Below are 20,580 nucleotides of genomic sequence, written 5' to 3'. Positions count from 1 at the left end.
AAGGTACAGGAGTTTCCTAACCCATCTCAGACGGAAATCCGCCAACCCTTTGGCATATGACTTGGTTCGTAGCACCCAAAATAGCAACTTAAGCTGCTGGCCTGTTGCAATAGAACCCATTTTATTGCCTCATAGGCTAGAAAACCAAAAGAGCAGCGGCAGGATGTGATGCCATTTAAACTCCAAGTCATTGCTCCTGATGCTACCCTCATTTCTCCTGGCTTAGCAATGTGAGAGTGGAAACTGGCAAAGGGGGGGAAGAGTCTTCTAGACATAGCTTTTGACTCTGGAAGAGGCTTCTACACAGATTACCCCCCCACCATATTCTTGTCAAGCATTAGATAAACAAGCAAAATGTGATATAAGTTTTAATGCTGTTTTTTAGCCAATAGCTTCAGAAAAGAGGTGACATTAAAAGCCGTGTCCTCCAGGCTTCAGTTCTTTAACTTAGTTGCCCTCAAGCTCTTTTCCTTGCCTGACCAGCCGCCTGCACCAGCCTTCTCATGGAGCCTCCAGCAGCAACAGGTATGAATGTGGGTCCTGGACTGACCACAGTTTGGCTTTGGCCACACTCAAGTGACGTGCCCAGCCTGTGGAGCTTTGGGACAGGCTCCTCCCATGCTGCCTACTCAGGTGAGCACAGCAGCAGCACTTTTCCCCCTCCCTCAGCTGGGCTGCCACAGGACACAGAGGCACAGCATGGGCTGGTGTCAGACTGCCCCTGCACCCATGGGGCTTGGTCATGTTAAAGGGGAGAGCAACCACACACTGAAGCTTCCCGTGCACCCTCAGCTGAGGTGATCAGAGCAGAGGGACAGATCAGAATAGTTCTTGTGCAGTGCAATGAATCCCACTCCCGGTGCAGGAGGGAAGTCCCCAGTGCCAAGGGGAAGCACAGCCTCTGACTAAGTGGCCACAGCACCTCGATGTGCCACTAATGCCAACTTCTGACGTTTTCTGAGCAAACCACGCTGCTGCCAAACCCTGGAATGCGTGTCCACCTCCGTGTTCCCCACCCTCTGCTTCCCCTTGCACAGGAAGCCACATAGAATGGTTTGTGTTGAAGGGACCTTAAAGCTCCTCCAGCTCCAAGCCCTGCCACGGGCAGGGACCCCTTCCACTAGAGCTGCCCCCTGAAGCCCCCTTTAACATGCTGATGATGTTCCTGCCCTGTGTCTGAGCTACCCACAAGCATACAAATGCACAATGATCAGCACGTGCTTTTCTATTCCACCCTCTCCCACCTTTCCCTAACTAACAGCTGATTCGGGAGAGAACCACTGAGGCAGGGCTGTGAGGGGAGACACAGGCAAAACCCACAGCGCACAACGGCCCATAGTTGATAGCGCTTGGAATAAGTCATTCCAACACAATTCTGTGTTCTAACACATTCAGATCTAGAACAAATGCACAACTGAGAGTAACTCTGGGCTTCAAGCCTCTCCCAGACAAGCCCCAAGGCGCAGGAAGCTGTTGGCACCAAACCCAGGGAAAACCAAGCCTCTCCAGGTATGTGGGGAGCACAGAGCAGGACTGGAGGGCTGCAGGTCTCGGTGCTTGGGTGTAAGCCTGCAGTGAGCTGCAGGTTGGCTTCCCAGCCTCACAGATAGCATCACTTCCATGCTCATTTTCAGAATCAGCAACATGGGAGATGATGTGAGAGGCAGGTGGCAAACTCGCAGTGATGGGACAGATACCATCTGCAATTAGGCATTGAAATGACATCAAATGCAAGTGGGACAGTGAAACACGCTGCTTATCTAAGATACTACCTCGATGAGAAGAGTTCCAAGAATGAGCTGGTTTAGATCCTGCAGCAGGGGAAGAACAAACATGAATTACGAGCGCCTAAACCCCCTAACTCACCTGCACAGGAATGCTTCAAACCCACCTGTGGGCTCCTCCAACACAACCCAAAGCAGCACAAATGGGACTGAATACCCAAAACTGAAATCAGTGTTCTGTGAGTCCTGCTGTTGTTGCCACGTCTTTACTTGCATTTCCACTCAGCCACTGCTCTAATACTGCAGTTGTAGACTCCACAGAGCAGGGATCCATCCCAGAGCTCATGCTTCCCTGTCATTCCAACTCACAGATGATGAATTAGCTGCAAGAGTGGATCAAAAAGCAGAGGGAGCACTTGTGCAAGGCACCAGCACAGCTGATGGACACGGCTGAGAGGAGGCAGGGGCTCAGCATGCAAAGTGAGTCCATCCCTGGAAAGTTTCACTTAACTGAAAGGGTGAAACAAGATCATGGAATGGGTTGGGTTGAAGGGACCTCAAAGCTCCTCCAGCTCCAACCCCTGCCACGGGCAGGGACCCCTTCCACTAGAGCAGCTTGCTCCAAGCCCCTGTGTCCAACCTGGCCTTGAGCACTGCCAGGGATGGGACCTGCTCAGCCTCTGAAAGGCTTCCTCAAGTAGGGAAATCCAGGCTGTTATTCCCTCTCCCTGGGCAGAGGCCGACATCTCCTGCTCACAAACATCTGCAGAGACGTACAGATGTGACTTGAAGTTTTCACCCGGCACTCAAGTCTAAGCCCGCCTGAAGAAGGGAAGCTCCTTCGAGGCCTGGGCTCCTGAATGCTGATGCTCATCCCCTCTGGACTGGAGCAGGTTCAGCTCTCCTCCCTTAAATACATTTCCAGCCCTCCCAGAACACATTCCCTGCAGAGGGATAGTGCACAAGAGGAACATGAGCCGCTTCAGGAATGAAACCTCCTTTTTGAGGCCTTGTGGGGAACCGCAGCCTTGCCGTGGCTCTGCTCCCAGCCGCACTGCGTGTCCTTTCCCTGCTCACTCACATGGACCTTCCTCTTCCTCCACAATCCCAAAGTAAGAGGTTGCCTCCAAAGCCCAGGAGAATAAATGAATAGCCAGCACACACGCTGGAGGAGGCAGAAGCTGGAATGATGCCATGGTCATGGCATAACCATCCCTGCACTGAAAAGGCTCTTTTCCACTTTGCCACTTCCAGCTGTGCTTTACCCTCAGAACCAGCCGCAGATGTGGTCTGAGGGGCCCTGTGCCCCTTCCCAAAGGGGAACTCCAAGTCTCAGGAGCAGGAGGCTGTGTTTGGATGAAGGAAGGAAGGAAGGGAGCCTCACTGGGGAGAAACGACTGCAGGGACCCCCCCAGCCCAAAGCAGGTCCAATGATCTTCCCCAGCGGCTCCAAGAAGCTCTTCATTTCCTGTCTCTGCTCCTAAAGCAAGTCAGGATCTGCCTGAAGAACAGGGAAACTCCAGGGCAATTCCTGAACCTGCCGGGGCAGGAAAGTGCCCAGTGGGAGTAGAGAGGGAGCACAAACAACCTTGGGGTTTTCCAGCCCCCCCTCCCCGGACGCGATGGGGGGGGAGCCTCTGGGTGACTGCAAGAGTTTCCAGTCACTGCTTACAACAGAGTGGAAAAACAACAGCAACAAAAGCTCCAGCAGCGGAAGCAGCGGAGGATGCCAGAGCTCTGCCTTGTGCAATCGCTTGTGCCCTCTTCTGCTGGCTCCCGGATGGGATGGGCTGCAGCTTTCAAGCTCCTGCTAGCTCTTTGCCTAAGTTAAAGCACACAGAAAGGACCACTGCTCACTTTGCAGCAGTGCTTCTGGCACACGAGAGCTTGTGTTCGCACAGAGGAGAGCCCAATACAAACCCCCCTTCACGCTGGGAAACTCATCACCCAGAGCAGTAAATCAGTTCTAAACCCTGTGCTCCCACCTGGCGCTTCCAGACCTTCCCAGGGATGCTCGGGCAGGAGCGAAGCCCGCAGGCACCTGCGACCGCACCATTCACAGCACCAAGCGTTAAACCAAGCAACTTCCACATCTGGCTTCCCCCCCACCACGCCGTGAGGAAACTTCCCGGGGCTCACTGGGAGAAGCATCTCCCGTGCAAACCTCCTCCGCCAGCCCCGCAGGCGGCAGTGGGGCTGCGGATTCCGGTTATCCCAGGGCACTGGGCCATCCCCAGCCCGCCCCATGCCCCTCCCAGGGCTACAAAAGGCAGCAGCGGCAGCAGGGACCGGTGGAGGAGCAGCGCTGAGGCCAGTGGGTACGAGGTGAGCAAGCGGCGTGGGGAGGGTGGCTGGAAGCGCGAGTGAGCAGTTCGATGTCCTCTAGCCTTGAACCATGGGTTTCCTTACCCCTGCGGTGCACCAGCTCCATGCTGCCGGTTATTCCTGATCCACGCAAGGGATACGGGGAGGTCTGCTGGGGTCCTGTGGCAGGGGACAGAGCTGGGATGTCATTGGGGTCCCTTCTCTTCAGTTCAACTCCATGGTCCCGGTCTGGAGGGCAGCGAAGGGGGTGATGGTAACACCGGGGTCCTCACCTGCAGTCTGCACCCGCGTTCTCAGGTCATGAATACAAGACCTGGGCTGAGATTAATGATAGAGCAGGGCAGGAGAGGGGCCGGGCAGTGCTGTGCCAGGCAATTGGAAGCGTCCCAGGAAGGATGCCCAGCAGTGAGTGAGCTCCCCCGGTGCAGGCTGCCCCACACGAGCCTCCAACAGCTACTGCAGAGCAAACTTACTGTTTCCCTTACTCCTACAGCTAAGGCTAAAGAGACGCTCACTGTGGCAGGGAGCAAACCACGAGGGGATGGGGTCACGCTGTCACACGTGGCTCCCCATCATGTTACCCTTGAACAGGCACTGAGGTGGCTGAGCAGGTTTTAGAGGGGTCAGAGGCACCTGGTGGTCGTGCAGAGATGTAAATCCCGGGTCCCAGCAGGTTACAACAGCACGTTTCAGATGACCCAACAGAGAGATGCTATTGCAGAGGCTGCTCAGTGCCTGCCTGGGCAGGGGCAAGGCAAGAAGAGAAGGAAGAATTCATTCAGTTTATCTGCAGTGGTCTGAAACGAGCAGTGCTCTCCCCAGAGTGTTCTCCACCACCATCTTCTAGCATTGCCTCTTGGAAGTAATAATGAGCATGTGTTTTTAATGTAGTTAAAAAGGGATCCATAGATACAACTGATGAACCAATCTCTGCACATGCGAGTAAACCAGGGTTAGTGTGACTTTGGTAAGGGTATTCATTAACACAGAGCATATTATAATGCTGGATTTTCCATTTCAGGATGAGGATCCTGATTGGAAGCCTTCATTTCTACTCCATTTCTTTCTTCCTCAGTGGAGCAAATGGATTTCTAACTGAGGGAACACCTACGGCCTACACCTTCCCCTTCTACAGCTACTCCTACTTGAACCTCTCTTCTATATCAGAAGCAGGAGCTCCCAAAACAGCCAGAGCTCTCAATTTCTCACATAACGCAATAGAAAAGGTAACCAAGAGAGACTTGGAAGGTTTTGGCATGTTGGAAGTTCTAGACCTTTCCTACAACCGGATTAAAGACATTGAACCGGGAGCGCTGGAGAGCCTGCACAGCCTCGCTGCTGTGGACCTGTCATTCAATGACAAGGAACTGGTCGTGTCGGGTGTCCCACTCCACCTGAAGCTCGCACCCACCACCACAGCCTCAGAGGCTGCTCCGGAGCCTTCTGCACCCCCCGAGGAGCTGTTCCATGCAGCTGTCCTGCGGGATGCTGGTCCGAGGCTCGGATGGAGCACAGGGAACGTGCCTCGAAGAGGAGAGGAAACCACAACGGGCTCTTCCAGAGGAGGGGGAAACGGAGCAGTCTCTCCCACAGCCTCGTTGAGGCCCAGTTTCTGTGGAGAACCAGTAAACGGGACGCTGGATCTGTCAAACAGCAAACTGTCCGAGGAGGAGCTGACATTAAAGCTGGATCCGGAGCTGTGCCAGGCTCAGCTGGACCGTGTTCTGGAGCTTGACGTTAGTCACAGTGCCCTGCAGATGGATCTGCTGTCGCTGTTCGTCCTGTTCCTGCCCATGAAGAACCTGCAGTCGGTTGATGCCAGTTACAACAAACTGACAATTAACATCCTAGACGTCGAGAGCATCTGCAACTTCCCCTTTGACAAGCTCTGGTTTGTTAATATCAGCAACAACCCCATCAACAGCCTGGACACGCTGTGCCTCCCCACAACCATCAAGGTCATTGATTTGTCCTTCACCAACATAAGCCAAATACCCCAGAACTTTGCTAAGAAGATGCTGAACCTGGAGAACATGTACGTGCAGGGGAACCACTTCATCTACACCGCGCGGCCGCTGCTCCCTGACCCCTTGGCAAAGCCTCCCCCTGGATCTGTGCACATCGAGGCCATCTCCTTAGTGAGGAACCAGGCTGGGACCCCCATCAAGAGCCTTCCCAAGAACGTGAAGCACCTCAAGATGTCCAACTGCTCCATTGTGGAACTGCCGGAGTGGTTCGCTGGCACCATGGAGGCACTGGTATACCTGGACCTCAGCAGCAACTGGATTGCGGCGCTTCCCGACTTACCTCCCTCGCTGCGGCACCTCGACGTAAGCAGCAGTGACATCAAGGTGATACCCCCTGGTTTCAAATCCATGCCCAACCTAACCGTGTTTATCATTCAGAACAATCAAGTCACAGCTATGCGCCCCGAGTACTTCCCGTTGACCCTAACCAAATGTGACATCAGCAAAAACAAGCTGAACCTGCTGCCGTTAACCGAGGCCCTGGAGAACCTCCAGCACCTCAATGTTTCTGGGAACCTCATCGCCAGGCTGGAGGCCACCAGCCGCCTCTCTGCCCTCACCAACCTGGACAGTAGCCACAACCTCATTGCAGAGCTCCCCGATGACTTTGGGGAGTCTCTGCCCATGCTGAAACACTTCAATCTCTCCGGGAACAAGATCTCCTTCCTGCAGCGCGGGGCTCTCCCGGCTTCTCTCCTCGAGCTGGACATCAGCGACAACGCCATCACCACCATCGTGGAGGACACTTTTGGCCAGCTGACGCAGCTGAGCGTCCTGACTGTTCAAGGCAAACACTTCTTCTGTAACTGTGACCTGTACTGGTTCGTCAACGTCTACATCCACAGCCCCCAGCTCCGCATCCATGGCAAAGAGAGCCTCAGGTGCAGCTTCCCACCAGACAGAAGGGGCCAGCTGGTGGAGAGCAGCCACCTCACACTCCTGCACTGCTCCCTGGGCATCCAGATGGCCATCACTGCTTGTGCTGCCATCCTGCTGGCGCTGGTGCTGACGGGCTTGTGCTGGCGCTTCGACGGGCTCTGGTACGTCAGGATGGGCTGGTACTGGTGCATGGCGAAGAGGAAGCAGTACGAGAAGAGGCCAGAGAACAAGCCCTTCGACGCCTTCATCTCCTACAGCGAACACGACGCAGAATGGACCAAAGAGAATCTGCTGGGAAAGCTGGAAGGGGATGGGTTCAAGATCTGTTACCACGAGAGGGATTTCAAACCGGGGCACCCCGTTCTGGGGAACATATTTTACTGCATCGAGAACAGCCACAAGGTCATCTTTGTCCTCTCCCCCAGCTTCGTGAGCAGCTGCTGGTGCCAGTACGAGCTGTACTTTGCCGAGCACCGGGTCCTCAATGAGAACCAGGATTCCCTCATCATGATCGTGCTGGAGGACCTCCCGCCCCACAGCGTGCCCCAGAAGTTCAGCAAGCTCAGGAAGCTGCTGAAGAGGAAAACCTACCTCAAGTGGAGCCCCGAGGAGCACAAGCAGAGGATGTTCTGGCGCCAGCTGGAGGCTGTCCTAAAGACAACCAACGAGCCGCTGCTGAGAGCGGAGAACGGACCCGCTCAGGATGGGTGCGAGATGGAGGGATGCACGGAGGTGTAAAGGTTGTGTATGGAGGGATGCACGGAGGTGTAAAGGTTGTGTATGGAGGGATGCACGGAGGTGTAAAGGTTGTGCATGGAGGGATGCACGGAGGTGTAAAGGTTGTGCATGGAGGGATGCACGGAGGTGTAAAGGTTGTGCATGGAGGGATGCACGGAGGTGTAAAGGTTGTGTGTGGAGGGATAAACGGAGGTGTAAAGGTTGTGTATGGAGGGATGCACGGAGGTGTAAAGGTTGTGTATGGAGGGATAAACGGAGGTGTAAAGGTTGTGCATGGAGGGATGCACGGAGGTGTAAAGGTTGTGTGTGGAGGGATAAACGGAGGTGTAAAGGTTGTGTATGGAGGGATGCACGGAGGTGTAAAGGTTGTGTATGGAGGGATAAACGGAGGTGTAAAGGTTGTGTATGGAGGGCTGCACGGAGGTGTAAAGGTTGTGTATGGAGGGCTGCACGGAGGTGTAAAGGTTGTGCATGGAGGGATGCACGGAGGTGTAAAGGTTGTGCATGGAGGGATGCATGGAGGTGTAAAGGTTGTGCATGGAGGGATGCACGGAGGTGTAAAGGTTGTGCATGGAGGGATGCACGGAGGTGTAAAGGTTGTGTGTGGAGGGATGCACGGAGGTGTAAAGGTTGTGTGTGGAGGGATAAACGGAGGTGTAAAGGTTGTGTATGGAGGGATAAACGGAGGTGTAAAGGTTGTGTGTGGAGGGATGCACGGAGGTGTAAAGGTTGTGCATGGAGGGATAAACGGAGGTGTAAAGGTTGTGTGTGGAGGGATGCACGGAGGTGTAAAGGTTGTGCATGGAGGGATGCACGGAGGTGTAAAGGTGGTGCAGGGAGGGATACACGAAGGTGTAAAGGTTGTGTATGGAGGAGCTGTGCTCAAATAAAAGCGTTCCTGTGCCCACCTCCTGCAAAGGTGCTGTGTCACAGGGGGTTGTCTCAGATCAATCCCAGGACAGGTTCCTAGCGGCTTTGTAGCACGTGTGTTATCCCATCTGATAAGTAATCCATTATCCAAAGGGCAGAGGCCCGAGCACTGACACAGCCTTTTCTTCCTCAGTGCTTGACTGTCTTCAGCTATTTCCAGCGTTTCTTGAGATGCTGGGGTGTCACCTGGGAGGAAAGAGGGCTTGAGTCACACCACATCCAAGGGTCAGGTTGACAGAATCCCAGACTCATGGAATGGTTTGGGTTGAAGGGACCTTAAAGCTCCTCCAGCTCCAAGCCCTGCCATGGGCAGGGACAACTTCCACTGGAGCAGCTTGCTCCAAGCCCCTGTGTCCAACCCGGCTTTCAAAGCTAATGAAGCCTCAGGCTGCCTTCCTCCAAACCCAGATGTAACCTAAGAGGTTTGTCTTGTAGTTTCTTACAAACTCTGGACCTCTCTCTGCCTCCTGCTTTCTGTTTCCTCCTGTTCCTCTTTATGGCTTCCCCACAGCTGGGTATCTCCAAGATAATCACGCATTTGGAACAATCAGAGCTAGAAATACACCCTTAAGCTCGGATCTTGGTTGTAGTCCAGCCTCTCAGTCCTGAGATGGGAACACACGCTGTGTACACGTGGAAACCACAGACCGCGACAGCGCCGGGTAACAGCTTCTCTCTGTGGTTTTAGTGAGAGGAAACAGTTACTTAATGTAAGCATCTGAGAGATGCAAGCCCAAATCTGCTGCACCACTTGGTTCAAGCCACTGGTGGAGGAGATGGGCTTTAGAGTCCGTTATCATTACAGATTAACACCAGACAATCAGATACACAGAGATATACACCAGGCAATCCAAAGAGCCAGCTCCACATGCTGGTCTCTGCTGCTAACTGATGGCGAAGCTTGAAGTGCTGCTGTCAGCAACCTCTGAAGAACAAAGAAGAAAGTTCTGTGGGTTATTACTGCGACTTAACTAAAGTTCCACTGGACACAATCACCCTGAGTCCAGCCCCTGCCATCACCTGCTGCCACGCAGCAGCTGTATTTATTGGATTTGAAAGGAGGAGGAACCGCTCAGCTGATCTCCTTTCCACATTCAAGGAAAACCAAGAGACTGTGATGGGAAATAAAGATGAGGTGAGAACAGAACATTGAGCACACACCTGGCTTCACTCGTGAGTGAACCCAAAGGGCTTCCCAGCAGCAGATCCCAGGCCTGGGAATGCAGAATGGGATGGGTCAGCACGTTTGGAGCATGGACTCTGAAAAGGAGTTAGCTCTGTGCCTACAGGCATTGAGGAATCAAGTACAGCACGCTGTAAGCCTTGATTTGCCACCTTTCACATTCACAGATGCTCTCTTCTCATGTTAGGAACTGCGCTACTAAAGACCTACTTTTCCCTCACTGTTCAGTACTCACACACTTGTACTTCTTACTCTTACCTCTCTTCACGTGCGTCCTCCAATTCCTTCATCCAGAGCTCTGTTGCTTCCCTTCCCAGTTAGATTCCTGCTTCCTGACCCTCGCAGCTGGGCTCCACTGGCTCTGTGCTCAGCAGCAGAGGGTTCTGACACAAGGGGGCTAAAGGAAAAGTTACGCTCTAGAAGAGTCAAACCCAGTTACTTGATCACAGGGCAACTGATTCATGATTCAAATCATTGTACCTGTGTGTTTCCAAACCCCAGTCTCTATTTAGGACAGCCACAAACCTACCCCCAGCAGTTACTTGGTACAACTGACAGCTTGAATCTGATTTCCTCCTATTGAGGGCTAAAAGGTGTTGCACTTCCCCATCTGAAGCTATCAGTGCATTAACACATTAAGAATACAACTGGCAGCAGTGATATCAGAAGAGCAGCATCACAAAGGGCTCTGAAGGGACTTTTCAACCCTTCAAGTTCTTTTGTCTCAAGGACACATCACCTAAAGGCAATTAAACCCCTCTTATCCCGCAGCTGCGCCTTCTGGCTTCACTCCCACAGGAACACTCAGTGCAAATCACGTTCATGAGCAAAGGGCGAGGGATTCAGCCTTCTGCGGTGGGATCCAAACCACGAGCACAGTGGGAGTCACAGAGCTCAAGCCAAGGTGGCAGCCCCCACGTGTTCATCCCTCTGACTGAGCACGCTTTGTGCTAAAGAGAAACGCCGCATCGGAAAAACCAAGCAAGGCAGATCTTCCAGTTAGCTTTTATGAGCACTGGAGAAAGAACCATCTTACTTGTTCATAGAGAAAATACCTGGGCAGAGACTCATGGACATCATGTCCCTTGTGCGTGTGTCTGAGAAAGTTGTTCGCATCCATTTTATTGCAATGAATTATTCAAAACTCATTAAAACCCAGAGCGGTACCAAAGGGCAGAGCTCACAACGCGCCCGGCTTCCAAGGAGCCCCGAGAGCAGCGCGGTTAACAAAGGGCCTGAACCCACGGCTCACACACGGCAACGGGCTTGGCTTCTTTCCGTCGCTGAAAGGCGGCATCTTCCTGCGCCGAGGCACCAGAGTCTGGGGCACGATCAGGCTGGGGTAACTAAGGCTCAGCTGAGGTCCACAGAAGCTGAAAGGTGAAGATTTGGCCACTTAACGCAGTAATTGCCTGCAATTTCAGTGCCTCCGAATCATTCCGATTCCCAAGGAATTCCCAGCACCAGCAACACCCCACCCATGGCTGGGTTTGTAAAAAACACTGAAGTTCTGTTATTTGCTCACTGTGCGAATCACCTTTACATCCCACCGGTGTCAGGCTTCTTAACCTCAACAACGCGTAGTCGTCCCGCGGCTGTTCTGGTTCTAAACCGTTAGCAGAGGTGTCAGTGCTACCTCTCAGCAATATCACATCCAAATCCCCCCCAATTCCTGCTTTTACGCACAAAAACCCCAACCAGCAGCACTGCTGTCTGCATTACAGCTTATGGATTAGGACATTCCAGAGGTGACTGCATTACTAGCAGCATATCAGTACTATTACAGTGGAATAGTCATCTTTATCGTCAAGTAAATCCCATCATTAGGTATTGCACAGTTACTTCTACTGGCTGTAAAATACTCCTCCAAATAGCTTATTCCGGGATACGTAACACCACCAATCCTTAGGATAAACGTACATCCGATACCCATACCCATACTTTAGAGGTGGGTTACCGTGCCACCGCACTGCCAACCCCTCCCCAGCGGCACTGGGACACTGGCTGTAAAATGCCCTTTGCTGCTTTAGGAAGCTGCGACCGAGCTCCTGAATTTCAGCTGAAGTTCATGGGAATTTTGCCATTTACCTCAACGGAAGCAGGATTCCCCCCTGCGGACTGAAAGGCCTTTCCTCATCAGTGATGATCTCTACAACAAACCACCACCCATGCCTTCGGCGTCTTGCAACGGGCAGAGTTTAAACTCGAGGATCCTCAAGACCAAACACCCTCCCAGCTCTTCCTTCCTGGAAACAGAGCGCGGCTGCAATGTCAGGGCGATGCTTGCAGTGCAGGCTCAGGCTGTTCTGAGGCACCTGGTGCAGCAGCTCATCGCGTACCTGTGACTCTTTGTCCGTTCAGTAACCACCCCCTCGTGTTACATCCCAAAGCACAGCCAGAGCACTGCCCTTTGGAAAGCCTCATGGAGCAGTACCCCAGCATTCGCTTCAGCTGCAACGGCTGGATATTGACCTCAGTGGTGTTCTCCTTACAGCCAGCAGCCCGGCTCAGCACCATCCCCGTGCCCACCTACACGGAGGGCACCGGAATGTGCCTCGCTGCCGCGCCGCCGCACTCCCGGTAGCGCATGGCGATGTAGGACCTGGTGAAGGCGAAGGCGGAGCTCACGGGCTGCAGGCTGTTGGGGGTGCTCACCTCCTGCGAGGGGCTGCTGTTGTAGATGCTGTAGTAGGGCTCGACGCGGGTGTTCATGGGGGTCGAGCTGCTCTGCGCGTAGTGCTGGGGCCCCGCGGAGGCCTTGGGGCTCAGCGCGCTCTCCTTGGAGTGACTGGGGCCGCACGCTTGGTCCAGGAGCTTCTTCTGAGGCTTGGGAGACAGCACGTAGGCCGAGTTGGTCTCGTGGTGCGACGACTTGTTCCTGTTCACCTCCAGGCTGCCTTTGCCCACGGCCCGGAGCCTGGTCTTGTGCTTGCAGCAGCAGCAGCAGCAGAGCAGCGCCACGTACTGCAGGCACCAGAGCACCCTCCTGCGCAGCCCCGCGCTGTTGCGGGAGTAGATGAAGGGGTTTAAGCCCGACTTGAAGAAGACGAGGGTGAACCCGCACAGCTCGAACTGGTAGAGGACAAAGCCTCCGCTGCCCGACAGCATGCCCTGCACCAGCGAGATGCCCAGCGGCAGGCAGCACACCAGCACGGACAGCACGATGGCCACGCACGTGCCCACGGCGCGCGCGTCCTTGCCCGGCGCCAGGTTGACGGCGGAGGCCTGGTTGCGGTAGAGCGCGGGCACGGCGAAGGGCTGCGGCCTGCGGGCGTCGCCGGGCGGGCACCGGCGCACGCGGGCGTTGCGGCGCAGCACCTGCGCGATCATCACGTAGCACACGGCCACCACGGCCACGCAGCAGATGAAGTCGGCGACGTACAGGTAGAGCGCGGCCTGGCCCTCGCGGCCGGCCACGGGCAGGCACAGGCGGGAGCGGCGCGTCCGGAGCGCGGCCAAGGTGGCCAGCGTGAAGCTGGTGGCCCAGAGCAGCAGCGTGAGCAGCAGCGTGCAGGGGAAGGAGGCGGCGCGGGGCGGCTGCTTGCCCAGCACCATGCGCAGCCGGTGCAGCGCGATGACCGCCACCGTCTTGAGGGACATGATGATGAAGCCGGAGCTGGTGAGGTGGAAGGTGAAGCAGAAGGCGCCGGGCACGCCGCGGGCCGAGTCGAAGAAGAGGACGAAGGCGAACATGGGGGCGGCCACGCCGCAGAGGAAGAGGTCGCAGACGGAGAGGTTGAGGATCATGAAGTCGAAGTTGGTGCGCAGTTTGCGGAGGGCCGGGTCGAGGCAGGACAGCAGCACGATGAGGTTCCCGTAGGAGCCCAGGCAGAAGACGAGCGCCAGCAGCGAGGCGCAGGCCGCCACCGTGGCGCCGTGGCTGCCCCCCCGCAGCTCCGCGCCGCCGCCGCCGCCGCTCCCGTTCCCGCCCGGCGGCAGCAGCGCGGCCGCCGCCGCCGGCTCCTCCTCGCCCGCCGCCGGCAGCCGCCCCGACCCGTTCATGGCAGCCCCTGCGCGGGCCCGCACCGCACCGCGCCGCCGCCGCTCCCTCAGGGCTGCCCCCGCCATGGCGCCGCCCGCCCCGCCATGGCGACCGCTGCCGCCGCCGCTGCCCGCCCCGGCCCGGCCCCGATCCCCGCCGCTGCGGCGCTGGAGGGAGGCGGCGGGGACAGAGCCCCCCCCGGCCCGGCCGCAGCACGGAGCGGGGCTGGGCTGAAGGGACCTTAAAGCTCCTCCAGCCCCAACCCCTGCCACGGGCAGGGACCCCTTCCACTGGAGCAGCTTGCTCCAAGCCCCTGTGTCCAACCTGGCCTTGAGCACTGCCAGGGATGGGGCAGCCACAGCTTCTCTGGGCACCCTGTGCCAGCGCCTCAGCACCCTCACAGGGAAGAGCTTCTGCCTAAGAGCTCATCTCAGTCTCCCCTCGGGCAGGTTCAAGCCATTCCCCTTGGCCTGTCCCTCCATCCCTTGTCCCAAGCCCCTCTCCAGCTTTCCTGCAGCCCCTTCAGGCACTGGAGCTGCTCTCGGTGTGACCTGTGCGTGCAGGACATGTCCAAGTTAATGCACCAGGTGCTGGGGCACTGCAGGCACCCCCCGAGCTTCACAAACTGCGTCCAAGGCTGCCCGGGCATTTCCAGCCCCACAGCCTTTGAGTTTGAGCTGCTCCTTCCTACGGCTTCCACCAGGGCTCTTCCCATTAACTTCTATCAGCTCAGAGTGCCCCCGGGCCTGTCCAGCCCCACACAGGAGCACCATCGGGACCCCCTCCCCTGCTACAGGGCACCCAGGGCAGGGACAGGGAGGGTCTTGCTCCTGAAGGGAAGCCCTGGACTCCCAGATGGGTTTGGGTTGGAAAGGACCTTGTGATCATCCAGTTCCAGCCCTGTAACTCAGGGAGCACAGGGCAGCAGGAGGCTTTGCTCCAGTCACACTCACGCCTGTTCCAGGACACCAAGTCCATACCTGGGCACTCGAGGCTTTGAGGTCCCTCCCTGTGGACTCGCCATGAAGAGAAGAGCAGCCCCATGCCAACCCCGAGGCAGGGTTTGTGCACGGGGGCTGCCCCTGCGTTCCTGCAGTGCTTCCCTGAGCAACCGCAGCAGGATAAGGATCATAGAATCACAGAACAGTTTGGGTTGGAAAGGACCTTAAGATCATCCAGTTCCAACACCGCTGCCATGGGCAGGGACACCTCACACTAAACCATGGCACCCAAGGCTCTGTCCAGCCTGGCCTTGAACACTGCCAGGGATGGAGCATTCACAACCTCCCTGGGCAACCCATTCCAGTGCCTCACCACCCTCACAAGAAAGAATTTCCTCCTTAGATCCAATCTAAACTTCCCCTGTTTCAGTTTGAACCCGTTACCCCTCGTCCTATCACTACAGTCCCTAATGAAGAGTCCCTCCCCAGCATCCCTATAGGCCCCCTTCAGACACTGGAAGCTGCTCTGAGGTCTAAAGGATGCTCGTGGGTATCCTTGTGTGCCCAGAAGCACAGGATCAAGGCAAAGGATCCGTGTTGAGAGGGGAAATAAACCCGTGTCATTTCTTTATCTGTTCACTGCCAGCTCCCACCATCACCAACGGCAGCTGCCCCCTGCAGTGCTGGAGAGCACTTCCAGGGATCACTTCATCACTTCTGCCACCAACCCAGCAATTCCTCGAAGCACTCTGAAATCAGAGGAGATTCAGGTTAGATTTAAGAAGCTCTTCCCTGTGAGGGTGCTGAGGCGCTGGCACAGGGTGCCCAGAGGAGCTGTGGCTGCCCCATCCCTGGCAGTGTTCAAGGCCAGGTTGGACACAGGGGCTTGGAGCAAGCTGCTCCAGTGGAAGGGGTCCTTGCCTGTGGCAGGGGTTGGAGCTGGAGGAGCTTTAAGGTCCCTTCAACACAAACCAGTTTGGGGTTCTAGGATTTCCACCAAAGCACCACTCTGGTGGGTACCTTGCTGGATGAACCACCACAAAACCCCTGCCCTGGAGCACAGGTACCTGTGGCCTGCAGACAATCCTGAAGATCAGATGAGGTTGAGGTGAAATTCCTCCCCTCTTACGGGAAATGCCATTCTCCAGACCTGTGCAGCAACATCACTGGGCACAGGAAGCATTTTGTGATGGGGAAATCCACAGACCTTGCCTTCCAGTTACTGCACAGTGAGAATGTCAAACATCAGCTGGTAAATCACACCAAGGGTAACGCTCAAACCCTGCGAGGACAATGGCCAGTGGAACCTTCTGCTGGTAAATTGCTTTATTTCCCCTTTTCCATCTTACCAGATTGTTGTGTTTTCCACAGCACAGGGCAGAAGGAAGCTGGAGTCTCTGCTGCAGGATTCCAGGAAGCCTGAAGCTGTGGAAGAAAGTGTGAGACTGAACAGAGTGTGGGATGCTGAGGCTGTCTGACTGTCAAAACCTGACAGGAGGCATTAGCCCGTCATCCCTGTGTACCCAGCTCCCAGCAGCCTGGTCGTGGAGTAAACAGGATGAGAGGGCAGATACCTGGATACAAAAGGAATAGGCATAATATACTGTACCAGGAAAAACAGCCTTTTCCTCCTCCATGTAAGATGAGCTCAAGTTGTCAATGACACCATCCGCTGGCGTGGGTTCTGTGGTGCCACCCAAAAGCACAAGTTCAGGTCTTATCCACCTATTTGGTAGCTTTCTTATACCATTTTTATCAAACCAAGCATCGTGTCTGTTCAGCAGGTTCCCACATGCACAAATAGGGTATGGAAAGATGGGAGATCACCCCACTGAATACGCTAGTGAGGTAGTCACTAACAGTACCTGCAACTGCAGGAAGAAACCAGAATCCCCCATACATGAGTTCTGCTTTACATCACAGCCATGTCGGGGGGCACTTGGTGGTCACCGGGATTACCTGTGCTCACTGACGATGTCAGTGGTACCAGACCATCTCCAAGGTACTTTTTTCACCCCCATCTCCCTTACAGTTCAAGGGGAAAAATTCCCTCTTTTCACACTGGAGATGTCTCTCTCCAGACTGAGGTGCTGCAGTTGCCTCAGCTTGAAGGCTTTAGGTAAGAGACAGCGTAAGACCAAGCGATGGAATGCTCAGAGCTCATTGCATGCGTCTGTTGCTTGGGGAAAGTTGTGGAACAGAAGTTGCAATGGAGTTGTGGGCTTTGATGAAGACCTCAAGTTGGTCCTACATTATCAGAACAGGAGACTAACAAACCTTCACCCCCCAAAGTCAGCCCAAGCCTGTTCACAATACCACAGGTATATTTATCCTATAGATCTGCACTTTGAACATGCACTCCGTTTTCTAGGTGATCTGTTTGAATCAAATCACTTACTGCCGATTTATAAACAGCTACTCTGAATTAACAGCAAAGACTTATTTGCCATCATAGCTCTGACCACAGAAATTACTCTATCCAGAACACTGTATCGTCAGCAGTACAACCAAAACCAGCTACAGTTTGACTAGAGATACATAAGAAAGACACTCTCAACTACAATAAAAAGCAACAGAGTTGGATCCTATGGTTAGCTGCCCTTACTGCAGGCAGCACAGCACATGTATCATCTGCTCCATCAGTGAACCAGCCGACACTTACAGATGATCCTCTGCAGCAAAGACTTAGCATCACTTTCAAAGCTGTTTCAATCCTACCAGCAAACCCCCTCCACTTCAAATGAGTTTCTCCAGTTTTAAGTGAACTTCTCACAAGTTCCCAAGGTTTTTGGCAAGCCTCAGCAGGTACAAGATGTTTTTACGTAACTACAGAAGCCTGTTTCCCAACCATTAGTACTACATCTTTAACGCACAATGTTGCCTTACCTCCGCGCAGTGAGCAACCTGAAGTTATACTTTCAGAGTAAGAACCTTCCACTTCAGCAACACAACAGAAGAAATGCAGCTGTTACAAACAGTCCATTTATTTTGTCTTAAACTACATACACAATTGAAATAATGATTTGGCACTACGCTATACAGTGGTTACATCCGTGTGCTGACACTCGGTGGATGCTGCCCCAGGAGCACCACTGTGCTTTCAGGTCCAGAATGAGCCACGCACTCGGCAGGAAGATCACTCGACATGCTCCCGAAGGGCTGCAGGGAAGTTGAATCACACACCAGGGTATGAACTGTTTCAGTGTACCTCACGCTCTAAGAGCCTATCACACTAGAATGTGTGATGCCAGCATTTGGAGATGGCCACGAGTGCTGCGTTAAGATCTGAGTAAGAATGAGATACAGGAAACCCAAAGCAAACCCTCCTGCTTTTCAGACACAAAGAGAGATTCTGTTAAAGAAAATAATTTAAAAAACTAATAATAATGGCATTTGATTCGATACAAAAGCCAGAGCTACTACTGTATTAACATCTAAGTATGAATCTTTACAAAGTAATCTCACAATGGTGTTATGTAAAAGGTTGCAAACTGTACAATGTTTTGTCAATGCAATGCCTCTACACTTTATACAGTCTTTTACAACTATGTAACACATATTAAACATGGTGTTAAATAGCCAATAGATACCAGTCTCTGAACAAAGCTGCAGGCAAGAAAATACAGAGCTCCCACCATCGCCAAACAGGATACACTTGCTCAAACAGTGACGCTCCCTGTGAGGAGTCATGAGCCATCCACACCGTGCACACGCTTCACTCTCTGAATCAGCCATCACCTGATAGTCCACACTCCACATCTGTGGGTTCTAATGACGTGGAAACACCCAGAGTCCTCTCACCCTTAAAAGTAAGCAGGTAACCACAGATGTTTATTCCACACGTGGTCAAGCTACCTATGAAGACCTGGCCAGGCAGCAAGAGCTTTCACTCCCCATGTTTGTCCTGCCATCATCTACACTGCACAGGAGGTCAGTTATGTACATCTGACAAGGTACAAAAAGGCAATCCTGCCCTGAGGTGGACTGGATGGTACAGAGCCCATCACCCGATGGGCACTCAATCCAAGTAGTGAAAAATAAACTCTGAGGAGGAGAGGTTCCTGGTACTGTACACTGACTGGGTACGAAACTGCACCAAGGGAACTGGAGAGCTCCGCTGAGAACACTGGGGTTTGCAGCACTCCCTGGGTCTGCGTGTCTTTGCTGATGGAAAGAGCTGAGAGGAGGATCAGAGGAAGAGGGTAAGAAATGTGCAGTGTAAGTCACTGTGGGCAAGGAGCAGAAACAAGACTGATGTGCAGTGGAGGCCAACGAGAAGGGTCTGGTGATAAACTCACAACTGGGCTCTGCAAGTGCAGGTACAGGGAGGCTGTGGGGCTCCCACAGCTGCTCCCGGGGGAGGTGAGATTCTTTTTGAATAGGACCAGGTCTTTATGTTTGCATCTAAAAGTGGTTTTGATCAGGCATCAGGATTTCCAACACAACGTTTTCTACATGATCATTTTCTGAGTTGCTTTTATTTCACAGAAAGGTTCCTACGCCCTCATTTTCCCAGGAGAAACCTGAAAAGAAAGAAGGAAGAATTCAAAACAAGGACTCACAACAAGATCAGTGCCTCGTGCTACTGCCACAGAGCAAAAGGAAAACATAAATTAGAACTTCTCTTGGAATACTGTCACAAAACATCACAACACAAGAGAGAGAGATCAGGATCTTGGAGCGTAACAAAGTGAAACTCCAGGAATGGATTCTCTCTCTGGGGACGTGCCTGTGTGAAGAGACCTAGCAGCAAAGCCACAGTGTGGAAGAGGAAACTGTGTGGTAGCAGTCATTCCCCATGTGAGATGTAGATGATATAGCGGACTGGGTGGCTGGCTAAAGTCCTCACAGGCATCAAAAGCAGCAAGCACCTTGCCTTTAGTGCAACTGCCAGGCATTTAAAAGGCAGCCAACTGGCAGGAAAGGAAGAAAAGGAACATCAATAGTCAAGCAAACAAGCTGTCTTAATAAAACACTAGTGTTATACATGGAAACACAAGAAGATGGATGATATTTAACCCAAATAAATCTGGTCATGAACAGACCATCAGAGGCGCAAGGGACTTGCACCTGGTTCCAGCATCTCCCTGTGGTGAAGGATGTTTCTGTCAATCTGTGTCAAACCCAACCATCTTACCTATCTATGCATAGTAGCACGGTGACACCAGGAGGTCAGTGAGCACCAGGAGCTGGTCGTCTGTGAACTGCTGTTTATGCTCCTGCCAGTTGTCGTGATGGGTCCTCCGGAAATTGGACAGTGTCTTCTTCACAGTCATCTGCAGAGCAGACAATCACCACTGAGCTGCATTCAGTGATGGGTTTAAGCTCCACGGCAAAACACCACTGATTACAACCAAAGTAACCGCTGAGTAGAGCCAAGTGTCTGAGCAGTAGCCGAGGTTACAACGGGCTCTGGGGAATTCAACCCAGCTCCCCAGGATTCCAGTTTTTGCAGGTCTGGTTGGTCTGCTGACCAGTGTCACAACTCCAGCATTCATGTAAAGAGGATTCTTTGAGCTACAACTCTTGAGTGAAAAAACTATTGAAGTCCAATTATAAAGTACAAGTGGAATGCTTTTCATCTCTTCCTTTTCCTTACGTATTTCAAACCAATGGTTTGGGTCTCAAAACAGAAGAAGGAGTTGATGAATCACATAAGGTGCAGAGAAGAAACATCAGGGGAAAACTACCTCTGCTAGTAAGATTATTATTATTAAATTAACAACAGAAAAGTGCCACCAGTTCAGTTTCTCCATTCAGGAAAGCACACCAGAGCAAAGTCTGTTATCTAAGGAATTCTTCAGCCATAAGCTCATTATTCTGGTTAAAACAGCAAAGGTCAACAAAACTG

The 20,580-nt window shown here is 53.4% G+C and overlaps 4 protein-coding genes across 6 annotated transcripts in view; 2 read left to right on the top strand and 2 right to left on the bottom strand.

Moving 5' to 3' along the window:
- NPHP1 (nephrocystin 1) overlaps positions 1–20,580 on the top strand; it is a 179,074-nt gene that overhangs the window by 66,506 nt on the left and 91,988 nt on the right. The window lies entirely within an intron of this gene.
- On the top strand, positions 4,876–7,770 carry LOC133273352 (toll-like receptor 2). The gene has a single exon (XM_061461704.1). The coding sequence runs from the start codon at positions 5,072–5,074 to the stop codon at positions 7,691–7,693; it is 2,622 nt and encodes an 873-aa protein (XP_061317688.1). The 5' UTR covers positions 4,876–5,071; the 3' UTR covers positions 7,694–7,770.
- GPR75 (G protein-coupled receptor 75) lies at positions 12,305–13,808 on the bottom strand. Its single transcript, XM_061461847.1, has one exon. The coding sequence runs from the start codon at positions 13,806–13,808 to the stop codon at positions 12,336–12,338; it is 1,473 nt and encodes a 490-aa protein (XP_061317831.1). The 3' UTR covers positions 12,305–12,335.
- Positions 17,696–20,580, bottom strand: part of PSME4 (proteasome activator subunit 4) — a 60,494-nt gene continuing 57,609 nt past the window's right edge. The window contains exons 46-47 of the mRNA XM_061461702.1: positions 19,867–20,005; positions 17,696–19,252 (exon numbers count right to left, since the gene is read on the bottom strand). Of these exons, the coding sequence (XP_061317686.1) occupies positions 19,871–20,005 (135 nt within the window). The 3' untranslated portion in view covers positions 17,696–19,252; positions 19,867–19,870. The remainder of the gene's footprint in view (positions 19,253–19,866; positions 20,006–20,580) is intronic.

Source organism: Pezoporus flaviventris, unplaced genomic scaffold (genome assembly GCF_033815535.1).
Source record: "Pezoporus flaviventris isolate CSIRO_AGI_PZ_B2104156 unplaced genomic scaffold, CSIRO_AGI_Pfla_v1 ptg000031l, whole genome shotgun sequence".
In the NCBI taxonomy this organism is placed as follows: domain Eukaryota; kingdom Metazoa; phylum Chordata; class Aves; order Psittaciformes; family Psittacidae; genus Pezoporus; species Pezoporus flaviventris.
This window is presented reverse-complemented; position numbering and strand designations above follow the sequence as displayed.

Bases quoted from the DNA above. Each gene is read 5' to 3' on its own strand.
- GPR75 (XM_061461847.1), bottom strand. From the start codon at position 13,808: ATGAACGGGTCGGGGCGGCTGCCGGCGGCGGGCGAGGAGGAGCCGGCG.
- LOC133273352 (XM_061461704.1), top strand. From the start codon at position 5,072: ATGAGGATCCTGATTGGAAGCCTTCATTTCTACTCCATTTCTTTCTTC.